Below are 24,793 nucleotides of genomic sequence, written 5' to 3' on the forward strand. Positions count from 1 at the left end.
AGATAGGGAAGCAGGAGAAGAATGAACATAGCATCTCAGGTTCAATGATTGAAATGGAATGGTTATTAAAGGATGCAAGAGAATTGTCAATGCTTGAATGCTAATGTCAGAAGCATCATAAATAACACCAACTCTGAAACTCCAGAGGAGTTTCAGATTTTTTGGCATTAGTCCATTCATCCCAGCAAAAAATTATAAGCATTAGTGAGAGTTGGTTGATGGAAGAGAAGAATGGTGTTATGAGGAATAAAGATATACGTGATAATATATATATTCAGAAAGGACAGGAGGAGTAGGATGGAGAGAGAGAGAGAGAAGTATGGTTCATGATGTGATACCAGCAGAATTCTGTCCAATGAGAATGGAAGCTCAGTAAGAAGACAGCAGAGTTATGAGAGTCAGCGTATTTGATTATCTGGTGTAAAAAGAAGGCAAGAAAACAAATATATAGTCAGAAGCTATAGGACAGAGAATGCAAAGAAAAATGAGAATAAAATGTATCCCTATGGTTAAAATCTCTCATAATAATAATTCCTCAACCTGTGTTCACTGAACTAATATACTAAGAGGATAGAAAGAAAATGAATTTATGGAACTGCTGTGTAATAATTAACTAAAAGAGCATGCAATGGAAAGGACCTGAATCGTGAGTGTGTTAGCTCGAGTGATAGCATCAGAGGAGTTCCTCCATAATCTTGCAACTGAATGGCAAGAGAATATCTGATTATAAAGTCTTAACCTTGAGAGCCAAGCATGTCAAGTTTTTGAAAACTTCAAGAGAAAGACATTAGCAGTTCATGAAAAATGGTCAAGGAATGTTTCAGGAAAGCAATATCACACAGCAGTCTTAGAATTAGGAAAATAAATCAGGCAGGCATTATGTGGATGAATAAATCATTAAGCAGCTGCATATTAAAAAAAAATTTTTTTAATGGAAGAAATATAAGTAGAAAAATAATCAGCAAATTCAAAAGTAGTACAAAGTGTTCACGGTCTTTTCTTGTCAATTTTATTTGTATGTACTTGTTTGATTAACTAGTCACCTGCTCTCCAAATATGACCAAATCACTCAATTCTCTTACTCATAAATAATAAAATGGTGGGATTCAAAAGAGGTTTCATAGTTCCTCATTATGTCTTCATTCTACAGCACATTATTTTAAGCGTAAGATGATCCAAAATTTGTTCTCATTAATTTTCTTTCCAAATTTATAAGTTCTGTATTATCTCCCTTTGTTGTTGACCATGTTTCATAACCACAGGTTAATATCAGTTATAAATAGCTTCAAAAGAGATAGATATTCTTTGATTTCATCCAAACGTCCATGACTGGCTTTCTCAATTCTCACCTCTATCTCTTGATATATATCATTGTAGATGTTAATGTTGACTCCTATATAGTTAAAATTATTCACTTGTTCGATATAATTATCAACAATGGTCCTGATTCAATAATATGAATGCACATATTAAGTTGTTTCCTGGCTTATGATAAGATCCATATGCATATTTGCTTTAATTAATTGTATGCAGTTTGTATAGTATCCTGATGAAAGTATTCAAGGTTGAACAGTGTTAGTGAGAGAACTTCTCCTTGCAAAGTCCAGAGTTTCTTTTATAAATATTTTTGTAGGAAATATACTATGCAGAGGGTATGGTAATTACACAGGCATATCATCACAAGTTATTATTATCTGACACCTCCAAGAAATCCAAGGACTCACCACAGGAGAGTACTCTACTTTACTCCACTACACACATTGTTTCATTGCATCCCATAGCGCGTTTTGATGTACAGTCCACAAATACTAGATATAATTCTTTATCAACTTCATAATGTTTTTCTAACAATTGTTGGAGCATGAAAATATGATTAGTTATCTTTCTAATGCAGGAGCCACACTTATACTATCCAATGATATTTGAAGCATATTATTACAGTAACCTCCAAGGAGTCAGACTCATGTTGCTGGTTGAGTGGGCCTCCCACAATGCTATCATATTGAACTTTGAAGTCATTTCCAATCCCTGCATTCACAATTTTTGTCATATTAGTTTGATGAAATCTCAGCTATTAAGGGTGTTCTTCCAATTTTTAAGTTCTACTACAATTTTATTATCACCAGCTGGCTTATTATTTTTAGAGCTTTAATAATATTCTTGACTTCAGTCACAAATAGCTCCTCAATTGTCAACAATGTCTTCTAAAAATAGACAGAAAAAATAGACAGAACACTACACAAATACAACATCAAAACCACCTTTAAACCCCCAACAAAATTAAGACACCTACTCAGTTCTTCCAAGGATCCCATGCCACACTTAGCCCACCCAGAGGTTTACAAAATAGATTGCACATGTAACATACAATACATAGGGGAAACAGGGTGAACCATCCCAATCAGAAAGGATGAACACAAACGTCACATAAAATACCTCCATTTTGGAAAAATCGGCCTTTCTGACCACGCACTCCAAACATACCACAGAATTGACTGGAAAGGTACCAAGTCCCTACACCGCACCAAAACCTGGTTCGTGCGGAAATTCAAGGAAGCATGTGAAATGCTCAAACATGATCCAAATCTGAATAAAAATGATGGTCTAACAATTCCAAGAACGTGGAGGACCCATCTACAACCTTCATAGCAACCACAAAGAAAAATCTCAATACAAGAAGACTTGGTGAAATGCGTTTTTTTTTTTCCCTTTTGAACATTCAATAGCAACCTGTACTGTACAAATCCAGAAGATAATCGTAATATAACAATATAAACTTTATAATTCCAGAAGAATCATAGTACGTGAGGACTTTAGCAGAGTTTATTGTAGTTTTTATTTTATTTTTGTTTATTTATTTTTTATTTATTTTTTTTTATTATTTTTTTTTTTCACTACAGGGCAGGCTAAGAAAAAAGATTAGTTAACAACGTAGATGTAATTTACTTGCATAGAGTGCAACAGCATGTAGCTTGTTCTTATACAAATGTATCCTTCTGAAGATGACCTCAATACAGGGGTCGAAACGTAAAGTTATTATTTTATTATTAATCAGTAAAATAATCATTTCAACATGTGTGTTTTGTGTCCCTAAATTCATAAATATGAATGTCTTCTAAACATTGTACCTCTGATGTAAGGTTTCATCTCACAGTGGTGATGATTTGCTTATTAGTCCATCAAAATACTCTCTGAATTCCTCAACAATTTCTTTTTTTTTCTTGGATAATTTCTTGGGTTAAAACTCCTTGGTTTAATTAGTACAGCAATAACCTCACATAATGTAGTTTCAAACAGTGCAGGTTCAGTAGAATACAGTACTGAATTTAATTAGTAATTAGTGTAAAATGAATTACAGTATATTTATTGTTATTACATCAGAAAAGCAATTATACTGATTACATTTTACATTAATTCATTGGACTGCAGCAGCAATGTGTTACAAAATTAAGGTAGAACAAGTGTCTGAGCATTACAAACACATTCTTCTCAACTATTCTGCGGCTTTGAGCATTCACGATATGCTCAAAAATGGGAATCCCAATGCTGAACGAAACATTGAAGTATGGTAAATTTTAGAAAATGCTATTCAATGCTACAGAAACTCGTACACAGAGAAAAACAGGAAGAAATATGTGTTAACTAATTTGTATTTTTCTAAACAATAAAAACTTACATATATGTACCTACTGCAATTCAATCATTATTATTACCCAAGACCCCCCATGGAGTCAAAGGCTCATCGGGGAGGTCCTTTTATCATACACACAGCTCCTCATGCCATGCTTTAAACATACTCAAATTCTCTGCAGACACCACACTCTCAGGCAAGCCATTCCAATCAACCCTGCATTAAAAAAATTTGCTTCTCACTTCCCTACTCACACCCTCTTTATACAGTTTCCAGGAATGACCTCTGGTTTTCCCCTGATCTCCCAATATTTTCTGTAGAACCTCTCCATAAACAATAATCCATACATGTTTAACATTTTTTTTTGTTTCTAATCCTTTTTTTTTTTTAACCGTGATTGTGGTTTTGTTTGAAATGCATCTTGATATTGAAATGGAAAGTTATATCAATCCATTTAATCATGTTTTTTTTTTATTTTTTATTTTTTTCTCCTACCAACACAGTTTTTGTCTATCTGGAACACATTACACCAAAACCCGTTATATCAATGCTCTTCTCAGTATGGTTTCAGTTAGTACTTAATATTTTCAGCATGCATTAACTACACTATTTGAAGTATTGCTGAATTTGAGTCTGTGGTTTATATCCTCTTAGGAATCCCACTACATCTGAAGAACCTCAGAGTTATTTGCATTATTTTCAATTTCTTCGATTATTTGTTTTCTCTGACAGCCTTTTCTGTCAAAACAGTATTTTATTAGTTAAATTTCTGCAGGTCCTAAATTTCTGGTGATGGATCATGTAGCATTTTTTGAGTAATAATATTTCTGACTTGAGTCCATTTGTTTTCTATGTTTCTCTCAGGTATAAAAGTAATTAAATGTTGTACTGCCAGCTTTATCTTTTCTACATACCATCATCTTTGTATGTTTATATTCTCAAATTTCTCAATATTATATTGATTACTATTTCTATTACCATTTTTCCATCTAACAGAAAGTCTCAGCTTGAAATGTGCTATTCAGGTTATGACCAGAATCTGCATCACCTCCTTGGTATGAACATTTTATACGCATGTTTTGTGCCTATTGTTCATCATTGCATGGTCTATTTGGTTGCTTCCTGTTCCAACTGGAGCCAGCCAAGTTTGTTTATGGACATTCCTTCTAGGAAAGGATGTACTGTTAATTGTACACCTTGTGGAGGATGCAAAGTTAATAGCTCTAATCCCATTATCATTACTAATTCATGTAGACTATCTAGTCCAAGTGTGTTCATCTAAGTCTTGTTTCTTTTCTTATTTTAAAGTCACCCATCACTAATGCTCAGGTAAAAAAAATCATCAATCCTTTTGTTGTAGTTCATAAAATTTATCTTCCACACCATCATATTTTTCTGTTGGTGCATTAACCCTTGATAACTGCAACAAGCAGATGATCAGAAATATACATAAAACAGAGCCAATTTTTTACTGGTGTGAAATTTTTTACACGTGGCAAGATGTTATCATAAAATCCATACCATTTTCATGTCAGTCACTATGATCTGCTGTAGAATATTGTTCTATTCTTTTTCTGTAGGATTCTATAACCTGACCATCTGGTTTATTGTACAGTTAAGATCTAAATATCATCATTTATTGTAATTGTGATGTGACTATACAAGAAACTGATAAAGCTAGATACGAGAGTAATAGCAAACAGGAATAGAAATTTACGAGATATAGTAAGTGCACAAAATAGTGCAAAGGATCACTTGTAGAAAAAGCACATTAATGTATAGGAATAAGATAAATTATTGTACACTTTATAAAACCTTGACAATACCACACTGAACTATTGTGCTTATATTTGATCATTTGGGTTTCATGGAGATGAGGAAGTTGCAGAGATCATTCATAAATGAGCAACCAAGATAGTAAAGCTGACTAAAATGCTTACTATAGCAAAAGATTAAAGGTTTGTTTGATTAAACATACTGTAAAATTTGGAAACGGGGCTACGATAGAAATGTATACATAAACTGATTCAAAAGAAATTCTCAGCACATGGCAGGAAAGAAAAGAAGATTTCTAAGGAATTATCCTTAGAAAGAGTGCAGCTAGCAGGTACGTGAATATTAGATTTTATTTGTACAGAATGACAAATGAGAGGAATTGTTGTCTTAGGGAATTGTGAGCCTGTCAGTGAAAGGGTTTAAGAAGTAAATAAGTATTGCATGGGTTAGAGCAGATTTTCCTTCCACTATGAGTCTTAAGACTCCACAAGAAGGTACCTCCATGATAATACTAACTACTACTCTAATAATAATAATTTTAAATACTACAAAATACAATTTCACATTAGCAGCATTCAGATAACAATTTAATTAAAATTCTGAACTAAATAGAAGTGTGTAAATTAATGCTTTAGCTCAAGTTTTTATGTTATGGTAACTGCAAAGCACTTGCAACCACCCTCTGGCAACCAATTTCACCCATTCACCACTCTCCAAGCAAAAAACTAGTTCTAATACCTTTACTAACCACATCCTTATACAATTTTGAAGGCCAACCCTTGTCGTCTCCCTTCCTGCCATGCACCTGAGAAAAGTCATTGGTGTCAATCCTACAAAATTCCTTTAATAACTTATGCTATCATGCACCCTCCTTATTTGCATATCAGCTAATTTTTGAAGTCCACAAACCTTCAATCTATTCTCACAGGGAGCATTCCATAGACCTAGACCTGCCACAATCTTGGTCACTCATCACGACTTCTTCATTCCCATGGAATCTAGATGACCAAGCCTACGTGCAGTCCAAATGTGGCCTTACTAAAGCCTTATGGGAGGGGGGGGGGATAATTACCTCCATATCCCAGCTTGTCAGTGTGGTCTTCAATAGCCACATAATGTGATGTGTAATTTTGGCCATTTTTGCAATATGTCCTCTAAACCTCAGCTCCCTCTCCATAATAACTGCCAAATCCCTCTCTAGCCTCATCAATTTCCTGTAGCTGAGTTCCATCAACACAGGACACAGCTTGTGATTTGTTCATTCCAAAGTGCATGATCTTGTACTTTGCCACATTAAAGTAGCAGCCACTTACCTTTGCCATACTGCCAGTCTATTCAAGTTATCCTACAGGATACATCTTCACTATCATTCTTCTTAACTTAGCATCATCTGCAGACAACAGAATGCTCCAACCTTAAATCATTTCCTACATCACTGATGTACAAATTAAACAAAAGATCACCGAGTATTGAGCCCTGTGGTACTCTACCAGTCACCTGCCTTCTCTTAGGTTCAACTCCACAAACAACAAACTGATATCATCAGTCAACCTCTTATCCAAATTATCAGCTTCACAGAAGTGGTATTCATTACATACTGTCTTCTTTCTGTCCGATATCATTTTTTTCTCAGGGCATCTCCCTCCCACGGACTTTTGTCTGGATTTTATCCTAAATTGCATTCATCGTGATGGCAACATGTACCAGGATGCCTCATCCTGAATTGCTCTGACAAATCATTGAGAATTAATGCTCAGAGGTATAGACATATTCTAATTGTGTTAATACCAGAGGTATGCAGACTGCACTTTCAGGAATGAAATAGACAATATGTTAATTGCTTACTTTATGCATGTGTGTGTATTAGATTACAACCCTCCATAGCTCATAATCCATTACAGATTTCCTATGATTAGATGTTGCTCTTTGGCCGAAAAGACCAAAATTCAAATCCCATCTAAGACAGAACCTTTATTATTATTATTATTAAGAGAGACCTCCAGGGAGTCAGGGAATCATTGAGAGAGACCACATACTACACGCACCAGCTATCATACTTATTCTTGAATTCATTCACATTGCTTGTACATACACAACATCCAATGGCAATCCATTCCAATCACACACCACCCGATGAGAGAAAAACCTAGCCCTCCCCCTCCTTCTTAGCAGCATTCATTCTCAGCTTCCAAAGATGCCCCTATTGTCCTTTCCTAACCCTCCATAAAATGAAAAATCCCATCAATTGAAATCCTGTATGACCCATACAAGATGATGATGTAGGCAGGATTGGCCACCTTATTACAGCATTGATGAGATTTCTATAAAGCCAAGTCACTTGTGATAGGCCATTAAATCTAATATGTAAAAGGAAAATGATGATGAGATATAATTTGTCAGTATTTATTAAAACTATAAGTCATCACCTTTTTTTTTAATGGCACTTATGACATAGTAATGATTATTAGAAATACATATTCATAAGAATTAATAATAATAATTTTATTATTGCAAATATTACAACATGAAACTAACAGACCATCATCAGCACACAAGTAAATTCACAAGGTGAAGCAAAAACAGTGGAATATTATTCCTTTTTTACTGATCTGAGCCACATGTTAGAGTGCCAGCATACAACAGGTGGTCACCCTCCATAAAATATAAATACCCCCCCCCCCTGCTGTTTACCAAGTACAACGTGAATTCCTTCACTGATAATTTCGTCAACTGGAGTTCCTACAGTCAAAAAAAAATGACTTCAGGAACTCCAATCTGACATCATCTGCAATAAGCCTGAAAATTCGGAAAAATTTTTCAGAGTGGACACTAACTGCAATATCCTCTGGTCCAATATATGCCTGTTACATCAGAATCAGTTCAAAGTGAGTGCTGAAGCATTTCTATACCATCCAAACTTAAATCAAAATAACCATGTATCCATTGCAAAAATATGGGATAGTACATGGCAGGAATTTGATCATCATCAAATTCCTGCCATGTACCCTCAAGGGGTATACAGGATATGTACTACATGAACAATTTACATCATTACTAACTTCCTATCTACAATTTTCCTCCAAATCAGTCTGTTACTTGTCAAGACTCCAACATTACCAGATCTTGTATTTCTATCATCTAAGACACTTTGTACCATATCAATCCATCTATATCTTGGTCTTCCTCTGGGTCGTTTTTCCTGCCAACTTGGCAGAGAACACTTGTTTTGCTAATCTTTCCTCACCCATTCTGTTTAAGTGACCATACCACCTGAGATTAGCTCTGCATGTTGAAAATGTCAAGTTCTTTCCTAATATCCTTGTTTTTAATATGATATTGGCATTGATGCCATCTGTTCACGCCTCTAATCTTTCTCAGGACTCTCATATCTGCGGTGTCTAGTCTTTGGTCAAGTGTTTTACTTCTGACCCAGCTCTCCGATCCATAAGTTAAAACTGGTTTGAACACTGTCTTGTATACAGCTAATTTAGTGTTCCGACTAATTTCTCTCTTATTCCATATGAATTTATTCAATTGACTTCCTACCATACCAGATTTATTGATTCTGTTGTCTATTTCCATATTTAATTTACCATCTTCACTAAAAATCGTGCCTAAGTAGCTGAAATGTTTTACTTGTTCCACAGGTTCTCCATTCACAACACAGTTGACATTTTCAATGATTCTGCCTATTTTCATTGTCTTTGTCTTTTTATTGCTGACCTTCATTCCATATCTATTACAACAGCTATTCAATTTAGTCAGAGAATCTTGCAGACTTGTAGCGGATTTATTTAGAAGTATAACATCGTCCGCATAAAGAAAAGAGCTGACATTAACATCTCCAATTTTGATATCATGTTTAATACCACTTTCCTTCATAATGTGATCCATATAGATAATGAATAACAGAGGAGATAATGTACATCCTTGTCTCACACCAGATTTAACATTAAACTGTATTTTTTAAATTCCTGTACTTCCTTCAATTCTAACTGCTGACTTACAACTCAAATAAAGACTAAGTATTGCTTGATATAATGCTTCATTGACACCATGTAACTGTAGCATATTGAATAGCTTCTCTCTTGGCACCTTATCTTATGCCTTTTCCTAATCGACAAAACTTAAATACAGATCTTTGTTATATTCCCATGATTTCTCCACTATTTGTCGTAAAGTGAAGATCTGATCCTGACAGCCTCTATTTGACCTGAATCCAGCTTGTTCTTCACCAAGCTTTTCTTCCACAATTCTTCTCAACCGTTTCTCAAGTATACTTGCATAGATCTTGCCAGGAACACTCAGTAGGGAAATACCTCTGTAATTCTCACATGCAGTTTTATTTTCCTTTTTATATATGGGTACCATGAGAGCTCTACTCCAATCATCGGGAATTCGTCCCTCTGTCCAGGCATTCTGAACTATGCACTACAGCCACTGTAAGACTTTTATACCACCATACTTCAGCATTTCTAGTAGAATATCGTCTACTCCTGCTGCCTTTCCACATTTCTAGCCTTTGATGGCTTTTTGTACTTCAAGTATATGTATTCCTGACTGCATGGTTAGTGTTTTTTTATCACTGTGCTGTCATCACTGCTTGTTTCATTTAGCAAATTTTCAAAAGTAATTACTCCATACTTCAAGGATATCTTTTTTTCCCATTTTTATGTCACCTTTATCATCTCTAATTCCTTTTACAGCACTCTTTCCTCCATTCCTAAGCTTCTTCAACAACCTGCAGAATATTTTGCCACCTTCTTGATATTTATTTTCTATATTCTTGCCAAAGTCCTCCTATGACTTTTGTTTAGCTAGTTTTACACTGTTTAGCTTTCTTACATTTGTCTCTGTATTCTCTAAGAGCACAAGCTGACTTATTTGACAGAAACTTTTGATATGCTTTCTTCTTTTCCTTCACTGCCTCTTTAACTTCCTGTGTCCACCATCGCGTTCTGATTTTTTTATCCTTGCAGACAACCTCACCACATGCCTCTCTGGCAGAATCAATCAATGTTTTCTTCAGAGTTTGCCAATGAATCTCCAAGGTTTGATTCCTGTTCTCAAACTCTTTCATTTTTTTCTTCAATAATCTTTGTGTATTTCAGTCTACAGTTCAAATCTGAGAGCTGCTCAACTTTTATTTGCTTTAAAACTTTCTTAAATGTTATTCTTTTCAATATGAAATTCAATTTTATCCTGCTCAAGACCAAATAGTGATCACTTCCAATTTCAAATCCTCTGTACCAGAGAGAAAACATCACTATCAATAATAACATAATCAATGAGATTTTTCTTATTCCTTGCCTCTTCTCTCCATGTGAATTTGTGCACATTTTTATGTTGGAACATGGTGTCAGTAATAACCAGTCCATGTCCTGAGCAGAAATCTAACAGGTATTTGTCATTATTATTAGCTTTGCTCTTTTCTCCAAATTTTTGCAAAACATTTTTGTATGTCTGACAATCACTTCCTACTCTGCTATTTAGATCCCCAACAAGGACCAACTTTTCCTTTTTCATTGTGTCAGTAGCTTTCTCTAGAGCCTCAAAAAATTCCTCTACTTCTACCTTAGTAGAGCCTTCTGTGGGACCATAGGCACAAATGTCTCATTGTCCAGTTCACCATTCTGATATTTGCCCAAATCACTCTACTAGACACTGCCTGCCATTCAAGAAGATGAGCCTCGTATTTTGTGTTGAATACTATGGCTGCTACTCCTTTTCCTTGATTGTCATTTCCTGAATATAACATTTTGTATTTATTGCTCAGAAAGATCTCACCAGTTTTTGTCCTTTTTGTTTAAGTCACCCCTATTATGTTGATCTGGTACTTATCTAATTCCTCCGCAAGCTCCATTTCTTTGCCATTCAGGCTTCTTATGTTGATAGTACCGATCTTTAACTCTGGTGATGTTGAGTTGGGGTGTGTTTTCAGATTCTCATCCTAATAAAAGGCAAGCAGTAACTCCCTACTCCTTTTTTTGTTTTATTTTGATTTAAATTTTTTTATTATTATTACAGTAATCTACCATTTATAGACCATATCAGAAAGGCAATTTGCTATTCTGTAACTGAAGGGCCAGATAACGTACAATTATATGGTGCTATACCAGAAGTCAAATGACATGCAAGGGTCAGTTAATTAAATTAAAGGTCATTGTTCTGAAGGTTGGATAAACAATAGATTACTGTATTTTATTATTATTTTATTTTATTAATTTTTACTTTTAATTTCATTTTATAACTACCTGTTGTATAGTGCCACTCTGACATGACTCAGATCTGTAAAAAGGAATAAATATTTTTAATAATAAAATTATTAATTCTTCTGAATACATGTTTTTAATAGTCATTAATAACCATCTTCTGTCATTGCTTTTTTCCTCAAGTACAAAATGTCCTAGAGCTATACTTCCAATCTCCTAATATTATTAGATTTTTTTTATTAATCTTTACTAGGTTCAGGACTTCATCTATGCTTTCATAGATTTTCTCTTTGCTATCCTCATCATAATCTGGGGTAATCGTGAATATCTATATAATGACAATGTCAGTTAAATATCCTGGAAATCTTACCATGATAACTCTGTCACCATTAAATATAATAGTTTTTTTTTTTTGTTTTTGATTATAGTCATTCTTCATTACTTCAACATTCCATGGGTAAAATATCCTGCTAAGTCTCCAATCCAAAAATCTACTTTTTACTAGAGTAAAGTCTATTATGCTCCAGTTTAAGATTTTCAAATTGCCACATTGTTTTAGATTCCAAGTGGTGAAGCTCATGAAAAGATTTCATTAGTTATCAATGGAGTAACCTTCCCTCCCCTAGATGACATGACCCATCTATAATTAGCACCATTTTTGCTACTTCTACATTTATTGTTCTGCATCTGTGTGAAAGAAAATATACCTTATTCTCTAAATATGTTTAACTTTCAGTTCTAATTTGTAAGATAAAATGCTGTGAGACATGTACTGGGGAATTATCAACAGATTAGAAATTAAAGGTCAAGAAAATAATTATGTAAAGGCTTAGCATATGGTAAAGTAAGTTATATGTAATCAAGAAAGCATGAGTAGAGAGATCAGTATAAGAATATAAATGGCAGCCTGAAATTTCAGTATCTTAGAGCAAATATATAATTTCCATAAATTAATGAACAAAGAGTAAAATCCCAATAACTCAAAAAAACTGTATGATGAATTTTTATGCAATTCGGTGAAAAGCAGTATGATATGAGATGTGAAAGAAACATGCACAAAAATTGTAAATGAATAGTTTAATTGAGTAAAGAATAGTTACACGAAGACAATGGTCAAAAACAAGAGGTCAAAATGAGATTGTCAAAGAATCTCAATAAGGAATGTGGTCACCTCTCACAGCAATACAGACCTCAGGACTGCTTCGTACTGCTTATAATGGTGTCCAGGAACTCAGTTGGAAATAACAACCATTGCTCCTGAAAAGAGCTATCTCAAAGCCCTCAAAGTTTTAAGAAAGGTTTGAGAGGTTAAGAGCAGTAAGAGTCTACCTAGAACATCCCAGACATGCTCAATAAGATTAAGGTCAGGATGTCTGACTGGCCAGTCCATATGTAAAATAGTCCCTTCTTGAAAATATTGGTCCATAAGCTTCACTTAATGAGGACAAGCATAGGGGTCCAGGACCTCATCTCTATAAGTTGCAGTATTCTGTATATGCTTCCTAGTTGAGCCATGACTTCTGTAACTTATAGAGACGTGGTCCTGGACCTCTATGTTCATCCATATGTGATAAAAAAACATTTATCCTACAAGATGATAATGCTCATCCTCATCAAGTGAAGCTCGTGGACCAATATTTTCAAGAAAGAACTATCGTAAGTATGGACCTGTCAGTCAAGTCACCTGACCATCATCCTATTGAGTATGTCTGGGATGTTCTAGGTAGTTGCTATTCTCAATCCCCCCCCCACCCTCCCCAAACCTTGAAGGACTTAGGAGAGCTTTTGCAGGAGTAATGGTTATTGTTACCACCTGAGCTCCTGGACACCATTATAAACAATATGAAACATAGTTGTGAGCATATTACTTAATGAGGCACTTTAACAATCTCATTTCAACCTTTTGATTTTTGACCACTGTCTTTGTTACTGAATTAAACTATTCATTTACAATTTTTGCAGGTGTTTCTTTCACATCTCATATTACATCATACTGCTTTCACATAAAAATTCATCATACAGTTTTGAATTATTGTGTTTTTTTTTCTTTGTTCCTTAATTTATGGAAATCGGCGTAAAAAGAATGTTAACAATTACAATTCTTCCAGACTGGAGATATTAAAAAAGTCATCATATATTCTATTAGATATTTATTACAAATTCTTTTCTAAACTTACTTTTGTCATTTTCTGCCGAAGAAAGAATTTCAGTATGTTTCTGCTCAACTTCACTTATCATTATCTCAAAATTTTCAATGCCATCACTAATTGTTTCTACCTGTCCAAAAAGATAAATAACAAAATAATAAATAAGTTTATTATTATTATTACTACTACTATTACAAGAGACATCTGTGGAGTCAGGAAGGCCACATATAACTCCCACTACCTATCATATCTTCTCTTGAATTCATTCACACTATCTGCACTCACCACCTTCAAAGACAAGCTATTTCAATCATGTAATGCTCTATGAGAGAAAAATCTATCTCTCACCCCTGATCTGTGAGAAACAGTCAAAAATGACTTCCTTGTCCTTACATGTTCATTTCAGCATTGCAACTATCTCCTGAGTTGCATCCATAATCTTTGCTATGGTCCTTCAACTTCAGCTTGCTAGCTAGTAAAATTCCAGGATCTATAGTCTGGTCAGTTTCTTCTAGCATAGTCTCATCAAAATAATATGCCAAAGGATATCTCATTACACCAAGGTGCATAACTTTACATAACATTGAATTAACAGCCATTTTAAAAAGCCCATAATTCCAGCTTATTTGAATCATTATGAAAGTATTATTATTATTATTATTATTCCAAGGGCATCTACAGCAAAGCCATGCTGCCCTAATATGCATAACTTCATTCTGTTATCTATTCAAATCATCCAGCAAGCTCCAGGGAGTTCTAAGACTCATTGTGAGAGACCCAAACTGTACAATATCTATTGTACTCTCCTCAAAACCATTACAGACAAAGCACTTACAACTGACTGAGGTGCATTCACCTGAGGCAACCCATTCCATTCATTCACCATTCTCCAAGCAAATAATCTATTCCTCATGCCCTTGCTAACCACACTCTTACCCAACTTCCATGGATGCTCTTGTTCTGCTCTCTCTCTAGGCAAGTATTGAAATATTTTCACTGCATCAATCCTATAAAATCCTTTAAGTAACTTAAATGTTTCTATTCCCCCGTTTTTTGCCTGTCAACCAACTTTTGCAATCCACAAACTCTCAATCTATCCTCACAGAGAGCATTCCACAGACCACTCAAAATCTTGATCACTCACCTCTGGATCCCCTCCACCAATTTCTCATCCCCAAGAAACCCAAGTGACCAGAAGACCTGAGCATAATCCATATGTGGTCTTATCAAGGCTTTATGAAGAGGAATGATAACTCCCTTATCTTTGTTTGTTAGTTAGTCTGTTCTTTAGCAATGCACCTTCTAAAGTTCAACTCTCTATCTACTACTATCCCAAAATCTCTGGCTTCATCAATTTTCTGGAGTACAATTTCCTCAATTTGGTACACAGCTTGCAATCTTGGTATCCCAATATGAATAACTTCATTCTGTCATCTATTCAAATCATCCAGAAAGCTCTCTACAGCACCTTGATTATGTTGGGTGGGGTAAACAATGTCACCATATTATAAAAAAAGTTAATACATTACTAAGGCATGACCTAATCTTCACAAAGCCATGCTGCCCCTCAGAGTATCATATTCTTATTCATCCATTCCTGAATTCCCTTTCTGATGAACTTTTTCCAGTACTTTTACCATCACTCCTGAAATACTGATTGACCTATAATTTGCTACCACAGACTTACATCCTTCTTTATGCAAAGGAATTATATTGCCCTCCTTCTACTTTCTTGTGACTGCCAGAGCTGAGACTCAAATTAAACAGCCTAGTCAAAAGGCATTGCCAGTTTCCTTGCACATTCACTTAAAATGCAAACTGATATTATATTCAATTGCACAGCTGTATTTGCTTTCAGATTCTGCAATAACCTAAATACCTCTAATTCATTAACCTCTGTTCTCATGAGTCCCCATTACCTCTGCCATAACAATATCTTTACTTGGATGATAAACCGTTGCAAAATGGTCGCTCAGTAGCTCAACAATTTTGACTGTCTCTGTTACCTCTCTACCAACTGCACTCAAACATGAAGAGCAAAAGTTTTGGCTCACGGCATCAAAATATGTCATCATGAATAGCATGTCACCTCTAATCCAGGCAGGAGAAGACAATCATGTGGTCTTGACCTGGGGAGGGATAAATAAGCATATGGAATTCACGAGAAGAAAGATTTATGTGAAATTAAAAAGCAAGGTATTTTGAGAGACTTAGAAACTATATCAGGAATAGAAAAATTTGAAGAAAAAGTGATTAGAAGTGCATGAAAATTAGTTAACACCTACACATACAGGGTGTTCGGGATAAATTTGACATATTTATAATTAATTATATTTTTCCGTAAGTTACATGTATTAACACACACTTCTCTTCATTTAAAAGTTTGGACCCTTCTTCATTCATATACAAGATGTCAGAAAGGATGGATAGCTGGAACCCACCTGAATCATGGAAGAGAATAACTTGTATCATGATGATTCGTGCCCGCCATCAAAATAAGGATATTACGACTGCTGCCCAATGCTCCCTGAATACAGTAAAAACAATCAGGAATGAACTAGAGACTTGCAATGGTGACTACGAGGATGTAGCAAGAAGAAAGATCCCTAGCAGACGATCTGATTGCGTTCGTACAGCAGAATTCCTCGCAAATCTGCAGGAACAGGTGTTGAAGAACCCTGGCATTGGAATTCGGGCTTTGTTCGTGGAGTTGCTAACTGTAGTCAAGCCCTGGATAACAAGGGTAGCCAATGGTAGGCCGTATGTATGGCAGCAGGATTCGGGCCCCTTGCCACACCTCTGGGAAAAGTCAAAAATGGTTGTCTGAAAATTTCTACGACTTCACCAGTCCAAATGTTTGGCCTCCAAACTCCCCAGACCTTAACCCCATGGATTATTTTGTATGGGGCGCAGTTGAAAAAGACACCAATCGCACTTCCAGTAATACAAAAGCCCAGTTAATGGATAAAATTAAAACAGTTTTTGCGGCCCTTCCCAGGGAGACTGTAGCATCAGCTTGTTCGAGGTTCCGAAGCAGAATTGAAGCTATGATCGATGCTAATGGTGGTTATTTTGAGTAAATCTTGTTGATAGTATTGTAATTAACTCTGCCTGTAATGTTTTTTTGTCAATTCATTAAATTTAATAGATACAAAGAAGATTTTCTTTTTCCTTACGAAACTGTCAAATTTATCCCGAACACCCTGTATATATAGGATGAGAAGAATAAATAGATATGGAGGGAAATAATGATGAAGTAGATCAAATGGAAATTGCAAATCAAGAAGAGGGTTACAAAAAGGCCATGAGAAAGCAGAAGTATAAAAAGGAAGGTGGAAAGCAACCTGCACTTGAAATATAAAGTTCAAGCTAGGAAAGCGATAAGTATATAAGGAATGGGAAATTGGAATATGAGAGACAACAAGCATTGTGAGACAAGGCAAAATATCCTAGACAGTTCTTTCATTATGTGGCCAGTAAGAGAAAGAATGACTGCAGAAGAATGACCTTGCTGGAAGACTGAGTGACCACAGGAATGTTTATGACATTGGTGGAAATGGCTGGTGCAGGTGAAGAACTGTTTAATGATCACTTTATGAGTATTCCATTCAGTTGGAACATGATTTATTCCTAGAGAGAGATGGGGATGGGTTGTGGGTTTGAATGAATGAAATGGACATATTTGAAATATTAAGTAGATATCAATAACACACTGAGAATGGATGGATGAGAGTTTATCATGTTTTAAGGGAGTTCTACTAAGAAATGAACAGTGCCATTAACCAGGTTGTTTAATGAAGTTCTGTCAACTGGGTCTAATTCTAGTGTTTAGGCTTATATGCTGATTATTACTCATAATCTTCTTTAAGGAAATTATCAAGGTAGACGATATAACAACTAAAAAATTCACTTACTATTTCCATTTTGCTAAAGTTAAATGGAATAAATATGCTAGCATCAACACATACATGAAGACACTACTTCAGTAAATGAGAATGAACAGGAGAAATAAAGGAAGGCCTACAGTCCTAAAATTACACACCTATTGGCTTTGAGTGTTCTTGGCTGCTGGGCTGATTGTCTGCAGATGAAAGTTTCCCAGATGAGATGCAGTTTAATGCAACCTGAATTGATGAGGTTAGGATAAGCAGTGAGGGCAGAAGCAGATTCAAAGAAAAGCCTCCCAAATTTAAATCTGCTTTGGTGGAGTAAGGTGGCATTTTTTCCACCAGATCCTGCAACAGGTATTCAAGACATGGGCTGTTAAACCTGAGTAGCCATTGCAGTGAAAATAGATGAGGTCTTGGCTCTGATGTCAGCTTTCCTGTCTGTTTGGCCATAATAGGAGAGGTTGCAGCCACAGAGTACCTGGCAGACCTCAGGTAAATCCAGAGGTTGCAGCTAGGTTTTTATGTCAATGGATAAGGAATGCCAAATTCCTGTGTAGTTTGTAAGTAGTCACAAGCTTGTAGTTTTTAAGGATCTCGGCCACCTTTTTGGAGGTACCACAGAAAAATGGAATCCTTTCATTTTTCATCTTACTTTCATTTATATTTTCATTTATATGGAATGGTGATAGATTTGTTGTATCTTGTGTTTGGAGGAGGGGGAGGAGGAGTAGGGATGAGTATGGAGTCTTAGTATTCTTTTTATCTAGAGGTTGGGGGGCAGCCATTGGCTAAAATAGTGGGGTTTTTTTTATGTGGTTGAGTTTACTATTGAGTGCAGTGTTATCAGAGCAAATCAATTTTGCTCTATGGACTAGGGTGTTTATAATGATATATTATCAGGGGAATGGGGGCATGTAACTGTAAGTGGATGTATTTATCTATGTGGGGGGGGGGGCATCTATAAACAATCCAGCAAAGGACCCATCTGGTTGTTTTGTAAATTGAGTATCTAGGAATGGCAGACAGTTGTTACTTTCTACTTACATAGCAAATTGGATATACTTGAAAATAGTAACTGTTTAGGGTGTCATCAGGCCATGTAGTCAAATAACAAATACATTATCTCTACAGTACAGCGAGATTATGGATATGGAGAAGAGAAAGAGAGAGAGAGTTTAAGGCAGTATTTTCAAATGGCTCAATAAAGAAGTTTGCTGGGAGGAAGGGGGAAGAGGAGCCCATGGCTATACCCTCTGTTTGTAGAATTTTCCTTGTCAAACAAAATAGCCTGGTTCATGAACTGAAACTGGGCTGACATACTGAGAGGAAATTCTGCTTAGATAAAGCATCTTTAAATGAGACATTCATGAATAAGGTTAGCAATAATGGGAATAAGTCTGTAGCACTGATTGACACAATTGCAAGAGTGTGTTGGTATCAGAGAAGGATGTCTCGACAGGAACAGAAACTGATGGATAAAGTATTTTTTTCAGGATAGACAAGATAAATGGGATGGTGGAGTGTTACTGATGGGAAAATATGAATTGTATCCTCTCAGGATAGAAAATCTCTTATCATATCAACCCCTCTTCCTCCTGTCTAGTGGATAGGAGGAAGAGGAGGTGAGGCAATATGATATGATAGAGACATACAAGTTGGTAAGGGGTTGTTATAGATCAATACTGAAGAAGTTTTTCATAAAATGGTGGGAGGTCTGGAGAGAATAAGAAGTCATCCCTGGAAGTCATATAAGGAGGGTGTGAGCAAGAGAGTGAGGTGAAAAGCAGGTTTTTTTTTTTTTTCTACACAGAGAGTTGTGAATGATTGGAATGCATTTAAGGTGTGGTATGATGAGCTGTGTGTATGACAAAGGGACCTCCTAGATGAGTCTTTGATTCCATGTAGGTCTCAGGGTAATACAGCAATCCTTCGATTAATGCGCCCCCGATTAGTGCATAAATTTTTTTCGTACCCAAATTCGATTAGTGCACCTCTAAAATTCGATTAGTGTGCCTATGTACATCTTAAAAATAAACGTTACGGATTTTAAAAATTTTCGATCTATACATTTTTTATGGCTAACTATTTTAAAAAATCACTCACCAGGATGAAATAATTTAGTTACTGATTTGAAACATTTTACAAAGTTATTTTTAATGGCATCCTACACTATTTCCATGTACACTATGTTCCAAATTTATCACCAAAATTTATGTTGTCTGCTTTACATAGAAAAAAAAAAAAAAAAAAACGGGTTTTTCTAATTTAATTCTCCCAAATGGCCATACCCCCCCTCCACACACTCAGTAATTTTTGGACATCATCGCAGAAAGAAGAAAAGCCGCAACACCCAGAAAAAGGTATGTGTAAATTTCTCTTCCTTATGTTACATATACTTTCTGGTAAATTTACATCTACAATGCCCTAAGAATCCGTGAGTAAATAGCCAATGACATTTAAACAGGGGCACTCCTAAACTGAAGCAGGCAAAATAGCTGTAATTATAATAGTTTATTAAGAGGAGTAACATGGGAGTTTTCCCAGAAATAATATACACAGTTTTCCTTACTTTTTTATTTTAAATTATTTTCCAAACCTTTAATCATGAGTAAAAGAATTAGTGAGCAAAAAATAGAAGTGTGAAAATGATTTGAAAAGTAATCTGATTGGAAGAAAAACTTGAAATAATAAAGAAAAATGAACAAGGCGAGTCCACACCAAAGATAGGACAAGAACACAAAAATGGGTGAATCAATTGCTGAATACAAAGAGAAAGGTAAGGCTGCTTCAAGTTCATCATGCATGCACTGAAAATCAAAGTATTATAATGATTGAATTAGAGAGACATCTTTTTACATGGATCGAAGATTGTAACCAAAAAAACGGATTCCTCCAAGCACTAGCCTTATTAAATCAAAAGCATTGTCTCTTTGTAACCTGGAAAGAAAGGGCTATTAATGATGGAAAAGAAGAAGAATTACAAGTTAGTGTTGGGTGATTTGAGCATTTCAAAAAGAGAAATAGCCTACATAATGTTCTAATCACAGGCAAAACTGCAAGAGCAGATAAGGAGATATCCAGAGATTTTGAAGAAAATTATGTAAGAAGGGGACTATTGTGATCAATAAATATTTAATGTCGATGCAACTGGCCTTTTTTTTTGGAAGCGAATGCCTTCCAAGACTTTTCTAGCCAAATCAGAGAAATCTCAGCCTGGTTATAAAGTCGCCAAGTCGAATTGAATTACTGCTAGCAATATGCGAGCCGAAGTATTCTTCCATATTGTGCAAATGATTTTAGAGGCTTTTCAAATGAATCTAAGTTAATTAAATCTCATTCTGAGAAGTTGAATGATTCCGACTTGCTAAATTTAAATGCACAGCGGGAAGATCCTGAAGAATATGAAGAAAATTTAATCACTGACAAGCCCAAAGAGGTTTCACAGAAACAATTTGAAAATAGTTTGCGTACAATCGAAGTTTTAAAGCAGCAATGCTTAGAGACTGACTCTGGTGAAGAGAAAACCAGTAAAATTTGCAGAAGAGGCAATAGGGTCATACCGTCAGCTGTATGAAAAAAAGAAACAGAATGTCCACCAAACTACGTTAGCTCAATTCAGAAGCAAAATAATAAATTTATATTCTGAATATGTTTTATTGTCTTTCAGCTTCATGGTTTTCTTTTTAACTAGGCCCTGAGCAGGGGGCGGACTAAGGCATGGGCTTTATGGCTTCAGCCCAGGGCCTCCTTCAATCAAAGGACCTCATTCACGGTCAAAAAAAATAAAAATAATTTAAATTACAAATTTAAGAAAAAATAAATTATGCAAAATTTTTTCGTACCTAGGTAACGTTAAAATCGTTAATTTGCAACATTATTGGATTTGAATTAATATCAAATATCAATGTTTTAAATGACAGTAAATGATAAATACGGCTCTGTCTTCTATAGCCTCTGTCAGTAGTATCAAAATATACTTTGTCATTTGTCAATTATGCAAATAACATAGCAACGTCGGAATGGGAGTGCAAGTCTAGGCTCATCTAAAGCTTGTTAGCTTAGTGTAGCTCTCACATATATACTTTCTGCTCTCACCGTTTGACATTTGAGGTTATGTATAGTACAGTATAGTTGAATATTAAATAGTCATTTGTTCGGTGAAGTGTACTGTTCAGGTGTTTTGTTTCTTCACTGGCAAGTATCGGCAAAGTTTACTAAATACTAAATAAATATACATTTAAACGTTAAACAACCTAATATGGCGGTGGATTTTTTTTTAGGTTTTTTTTATTTCTTTTCAGATTAAATAAATACCTAAAAAATGTCTGGTAGAAAATATAAAAGCGGAGCTGAAAAACGAAAAATACAATTAAATAGAGAAAAAGAAAGAAGTAAATATGCCAAAATTTCAAATTTTTTTGTATTGGAAAATAAAAATGAAAATCTAAATGATATAGATGCAGTAATAAGCAAAAGAGAGAATAACTTAACTGAAGAGAAACAGAAAAAACAACAAAATGCATATAACAATAACAAAAAATTACTAGGACTAATATCACAAGCGAGAACCTCTAAAAACAATGTTGACGTTGATGGACATTCAGTATCAGATAAAAATATACAAGACCTAGATGATGACCAGCTCTCTGAAGTCTCTGTTGCTGTTTTGCAAGAAGATAGCGATAAAGAGGCAGAAGAGGTTTTAAAAAATGCACAGGTGCTTGCTAAATATGTTAACGTAGGTGTGTGGCCTACACAGCAAAATGATAATTTTATTAATCACTGTCTCTCACATGAAATAACTTATTTCCAAAATAAAAATCCAAAACATATATATCCAGTTTCAACAAGGTATTACAAAGAACAAAACAGATCATTTTCAAATAAGTTCGTTGCGAAAAAAATTAAAAATGGTCAATTACTGGAAAGGTCTTGGTTGTGCTATTCTACTAGTATGGGAAGTGTTTTTTGTCTAGTGTGCAAACTTTTCTCTGAAATCCCTTCTCAATACATAACCGGATTCTCTGACTGGAAACATATAGGACCATGTTCAGAAGGTCATGAAAATTCTAATGAACATAGGAAATCATTGTTAGTATTTAAAATTAAAAGAAACACACGTATTAACCACAGTGAAAATTATCATCATCATCATCAAATTCCTGCCATATAACAACAAGGGGTGTATAGGATATGATAGTACTACATGAAAAAATTATATCATTACTAACTTCCTATCTACAATTTTCCTCCAAATCAGTCTGTTACTTGTCAAGACTCCAGCATTATCAGATCTTATATTTCTATTGTCTAAGGCACTTTGTACAGTATCAATCCAGCTATATCTTGGTCTTCCTCTGGGTTGTTTTGCTGCCAACCTGGCAGAGAACACTTGTTTTGCTAATCTTTCCTCACCCATTCTGTTTAGGTGACCATACAACCTGAGATTAGCTCTGCTAACGCATTCCTGGATGCAGACAATGTCAAGTTCTTTCCTAATATCTTCATTTTTAATATGATATTGCCATTGATGCCATCTGTTCACGCCTATAATCTTTCTTAGGACTCTCAATCTACGGTCTCTAGTCTTTGGCCAAGTGTTTTACTTCTGACCCAGCTCTCAGATCCATAAGTTAAAACTGGTTTGAACACTCTCTTGTATACAGCTAATTTAGTGTTCCAACTAATTTCTCTCTTATTCCATATGAATTTATTCAATTGACTTCCCACCATACCAGCTTTGCTGATTCTGTTGTCTATTTCTATATTTAATTTACCATCTTCAGTAAAAATCGTGCCTAAGTAGCTGAAATGTTTTACTTGTTCCATAGGTTCTTCGTTCACAATACAGTTGACATTTTCAATGATTCTACCTATTTTCATTGTCTTTGTATTACTGACCTTCATACCATATCTATTACAACAGTTATTCAATTTAGCCAAGGAATCTTGCAAACTTGTTGCGGATTTATTTACAAGTATAACATCGTCAGCATAAAGCAAAGAGACATTAACATCTCCAATTCTGATATCATTTTTAATACCACTTTCCTTCATAATGTGATCCATATAGATAATGAATAACAGAGGGGATAATGTACATCCTTGTCTCACATCACATTTAACATTAAACCATCTACCTGTACTTCCCTCAATTCTAACTGCTGACTTACAACTCAAATAAAGACTAAGTATTGTTTGATATAATGTCCCATTGACACCATATAACTGCAGCGTATTGAATAGCTTCTCTCTTGGTATCTTATCATATGCCTTTTCCAAATCGACAAAACTTAAATACAGATCTCTGTTATATTCCCATGCTTTCTCGACTATTTGTCGTAAAGTGAAGATCTGATCCTGACAGCCTCTATTTGGCCTGAATCCAGCTTGTTCTTCACCAAGCTTTTTTTCCACAATTCTTCTCAACCGTTTCTCAAGTATACTTGCATAGATTTTGCCACGAACACTCAGTAGGGAAATACCTCTGTAATTCTCACATTCAGTTTTATTTCCCTTTTTATATATGACTACTATGAGAGCTCTACTCCAAGCATCGGGAATTCGTCCCTCTGTCCAGGCTTTCCGAACTATGCAGTGCAGCCACTGTAAGACTCTTATACCACCATACTTCAGCATTTCTGGTCGAATATCATCTACTCTTGCTGCCTTTCCACATTTCAAGCCTTTGATGGCTTTTTCTACTTCAAGTATGGATATGTATTCCTGCCTGCATGCCTGGTCAGTGTTTTTTACCACTGTGCTGTCATCATTGCTTGTTTCATTTAATAGTTTTTCAAAGTAATTACTCCATACTTCAAGGATATCTTTTATTCCAGTTTTTATGTCACCTTTATCATCTCTAACTCCTTTTACAGCACTCTTTCCTCCATTCCTAAAATTATTTAATTGTAAATATTTCATTTTAGGTCATAAGTATCTTAGGACATTATCAGTACAGTAGTTTAAAACAATAATAGGGCACATGATTACGATAGAATCTCATTGAACGTGCGTAACGTGTTACAGAAGTAAAAAAATAAATAATTAAATAAAAAATTTTTTAAAATATTTAACACAATTTTGTATGAAAATTTCCCATATTTTAGGAATAGTGGGAACGTCTTTGTGGTTTAA

At 35.1% G+C, this 24,793-nt stretch overlaps 1 protein-coding gene across 2 annotated transcripts in view; it reads right to left on the minus strand.

Annotated features, from left to right (window-relative positions):
• Window positions 1-24,793, minus strand: part of LOC150101913 (syntaxin-1A-like) — a 219,174-nt gene that overhangs the window by 171,291 nt on the left and 23,090 nt on the right. For both annotated transcript variants that reach the window (XM_090400741.1, XM_090400740.1), the window contains exon 3: window positions 13,797-13,896. In XM_090400741.1, the coding sequence (XP_090256867.1) occupies window positions 13,797-13,896 (100 nt within the window). The remainder of the gene's footprint in view (window positions 1-13,796; window positions 13,897-24,793) is intronic.

Source organism: Typopeltis vanoorti, chromosome 11 (assembly GCF_054136105.1).
Source record: "Typopeltis vanoorti isolate ZY-2024b chromosome 11, IOZ_Tvanoo_1.0, whole genome shotgun sequence".
Classification (NCBI taxonomy): Eukaryota; Metazoa; Arthropoda; class Arachnida; order Uropygi; family Thelyphonidae; genus Typopeltis; species Typopeltis vanoorti.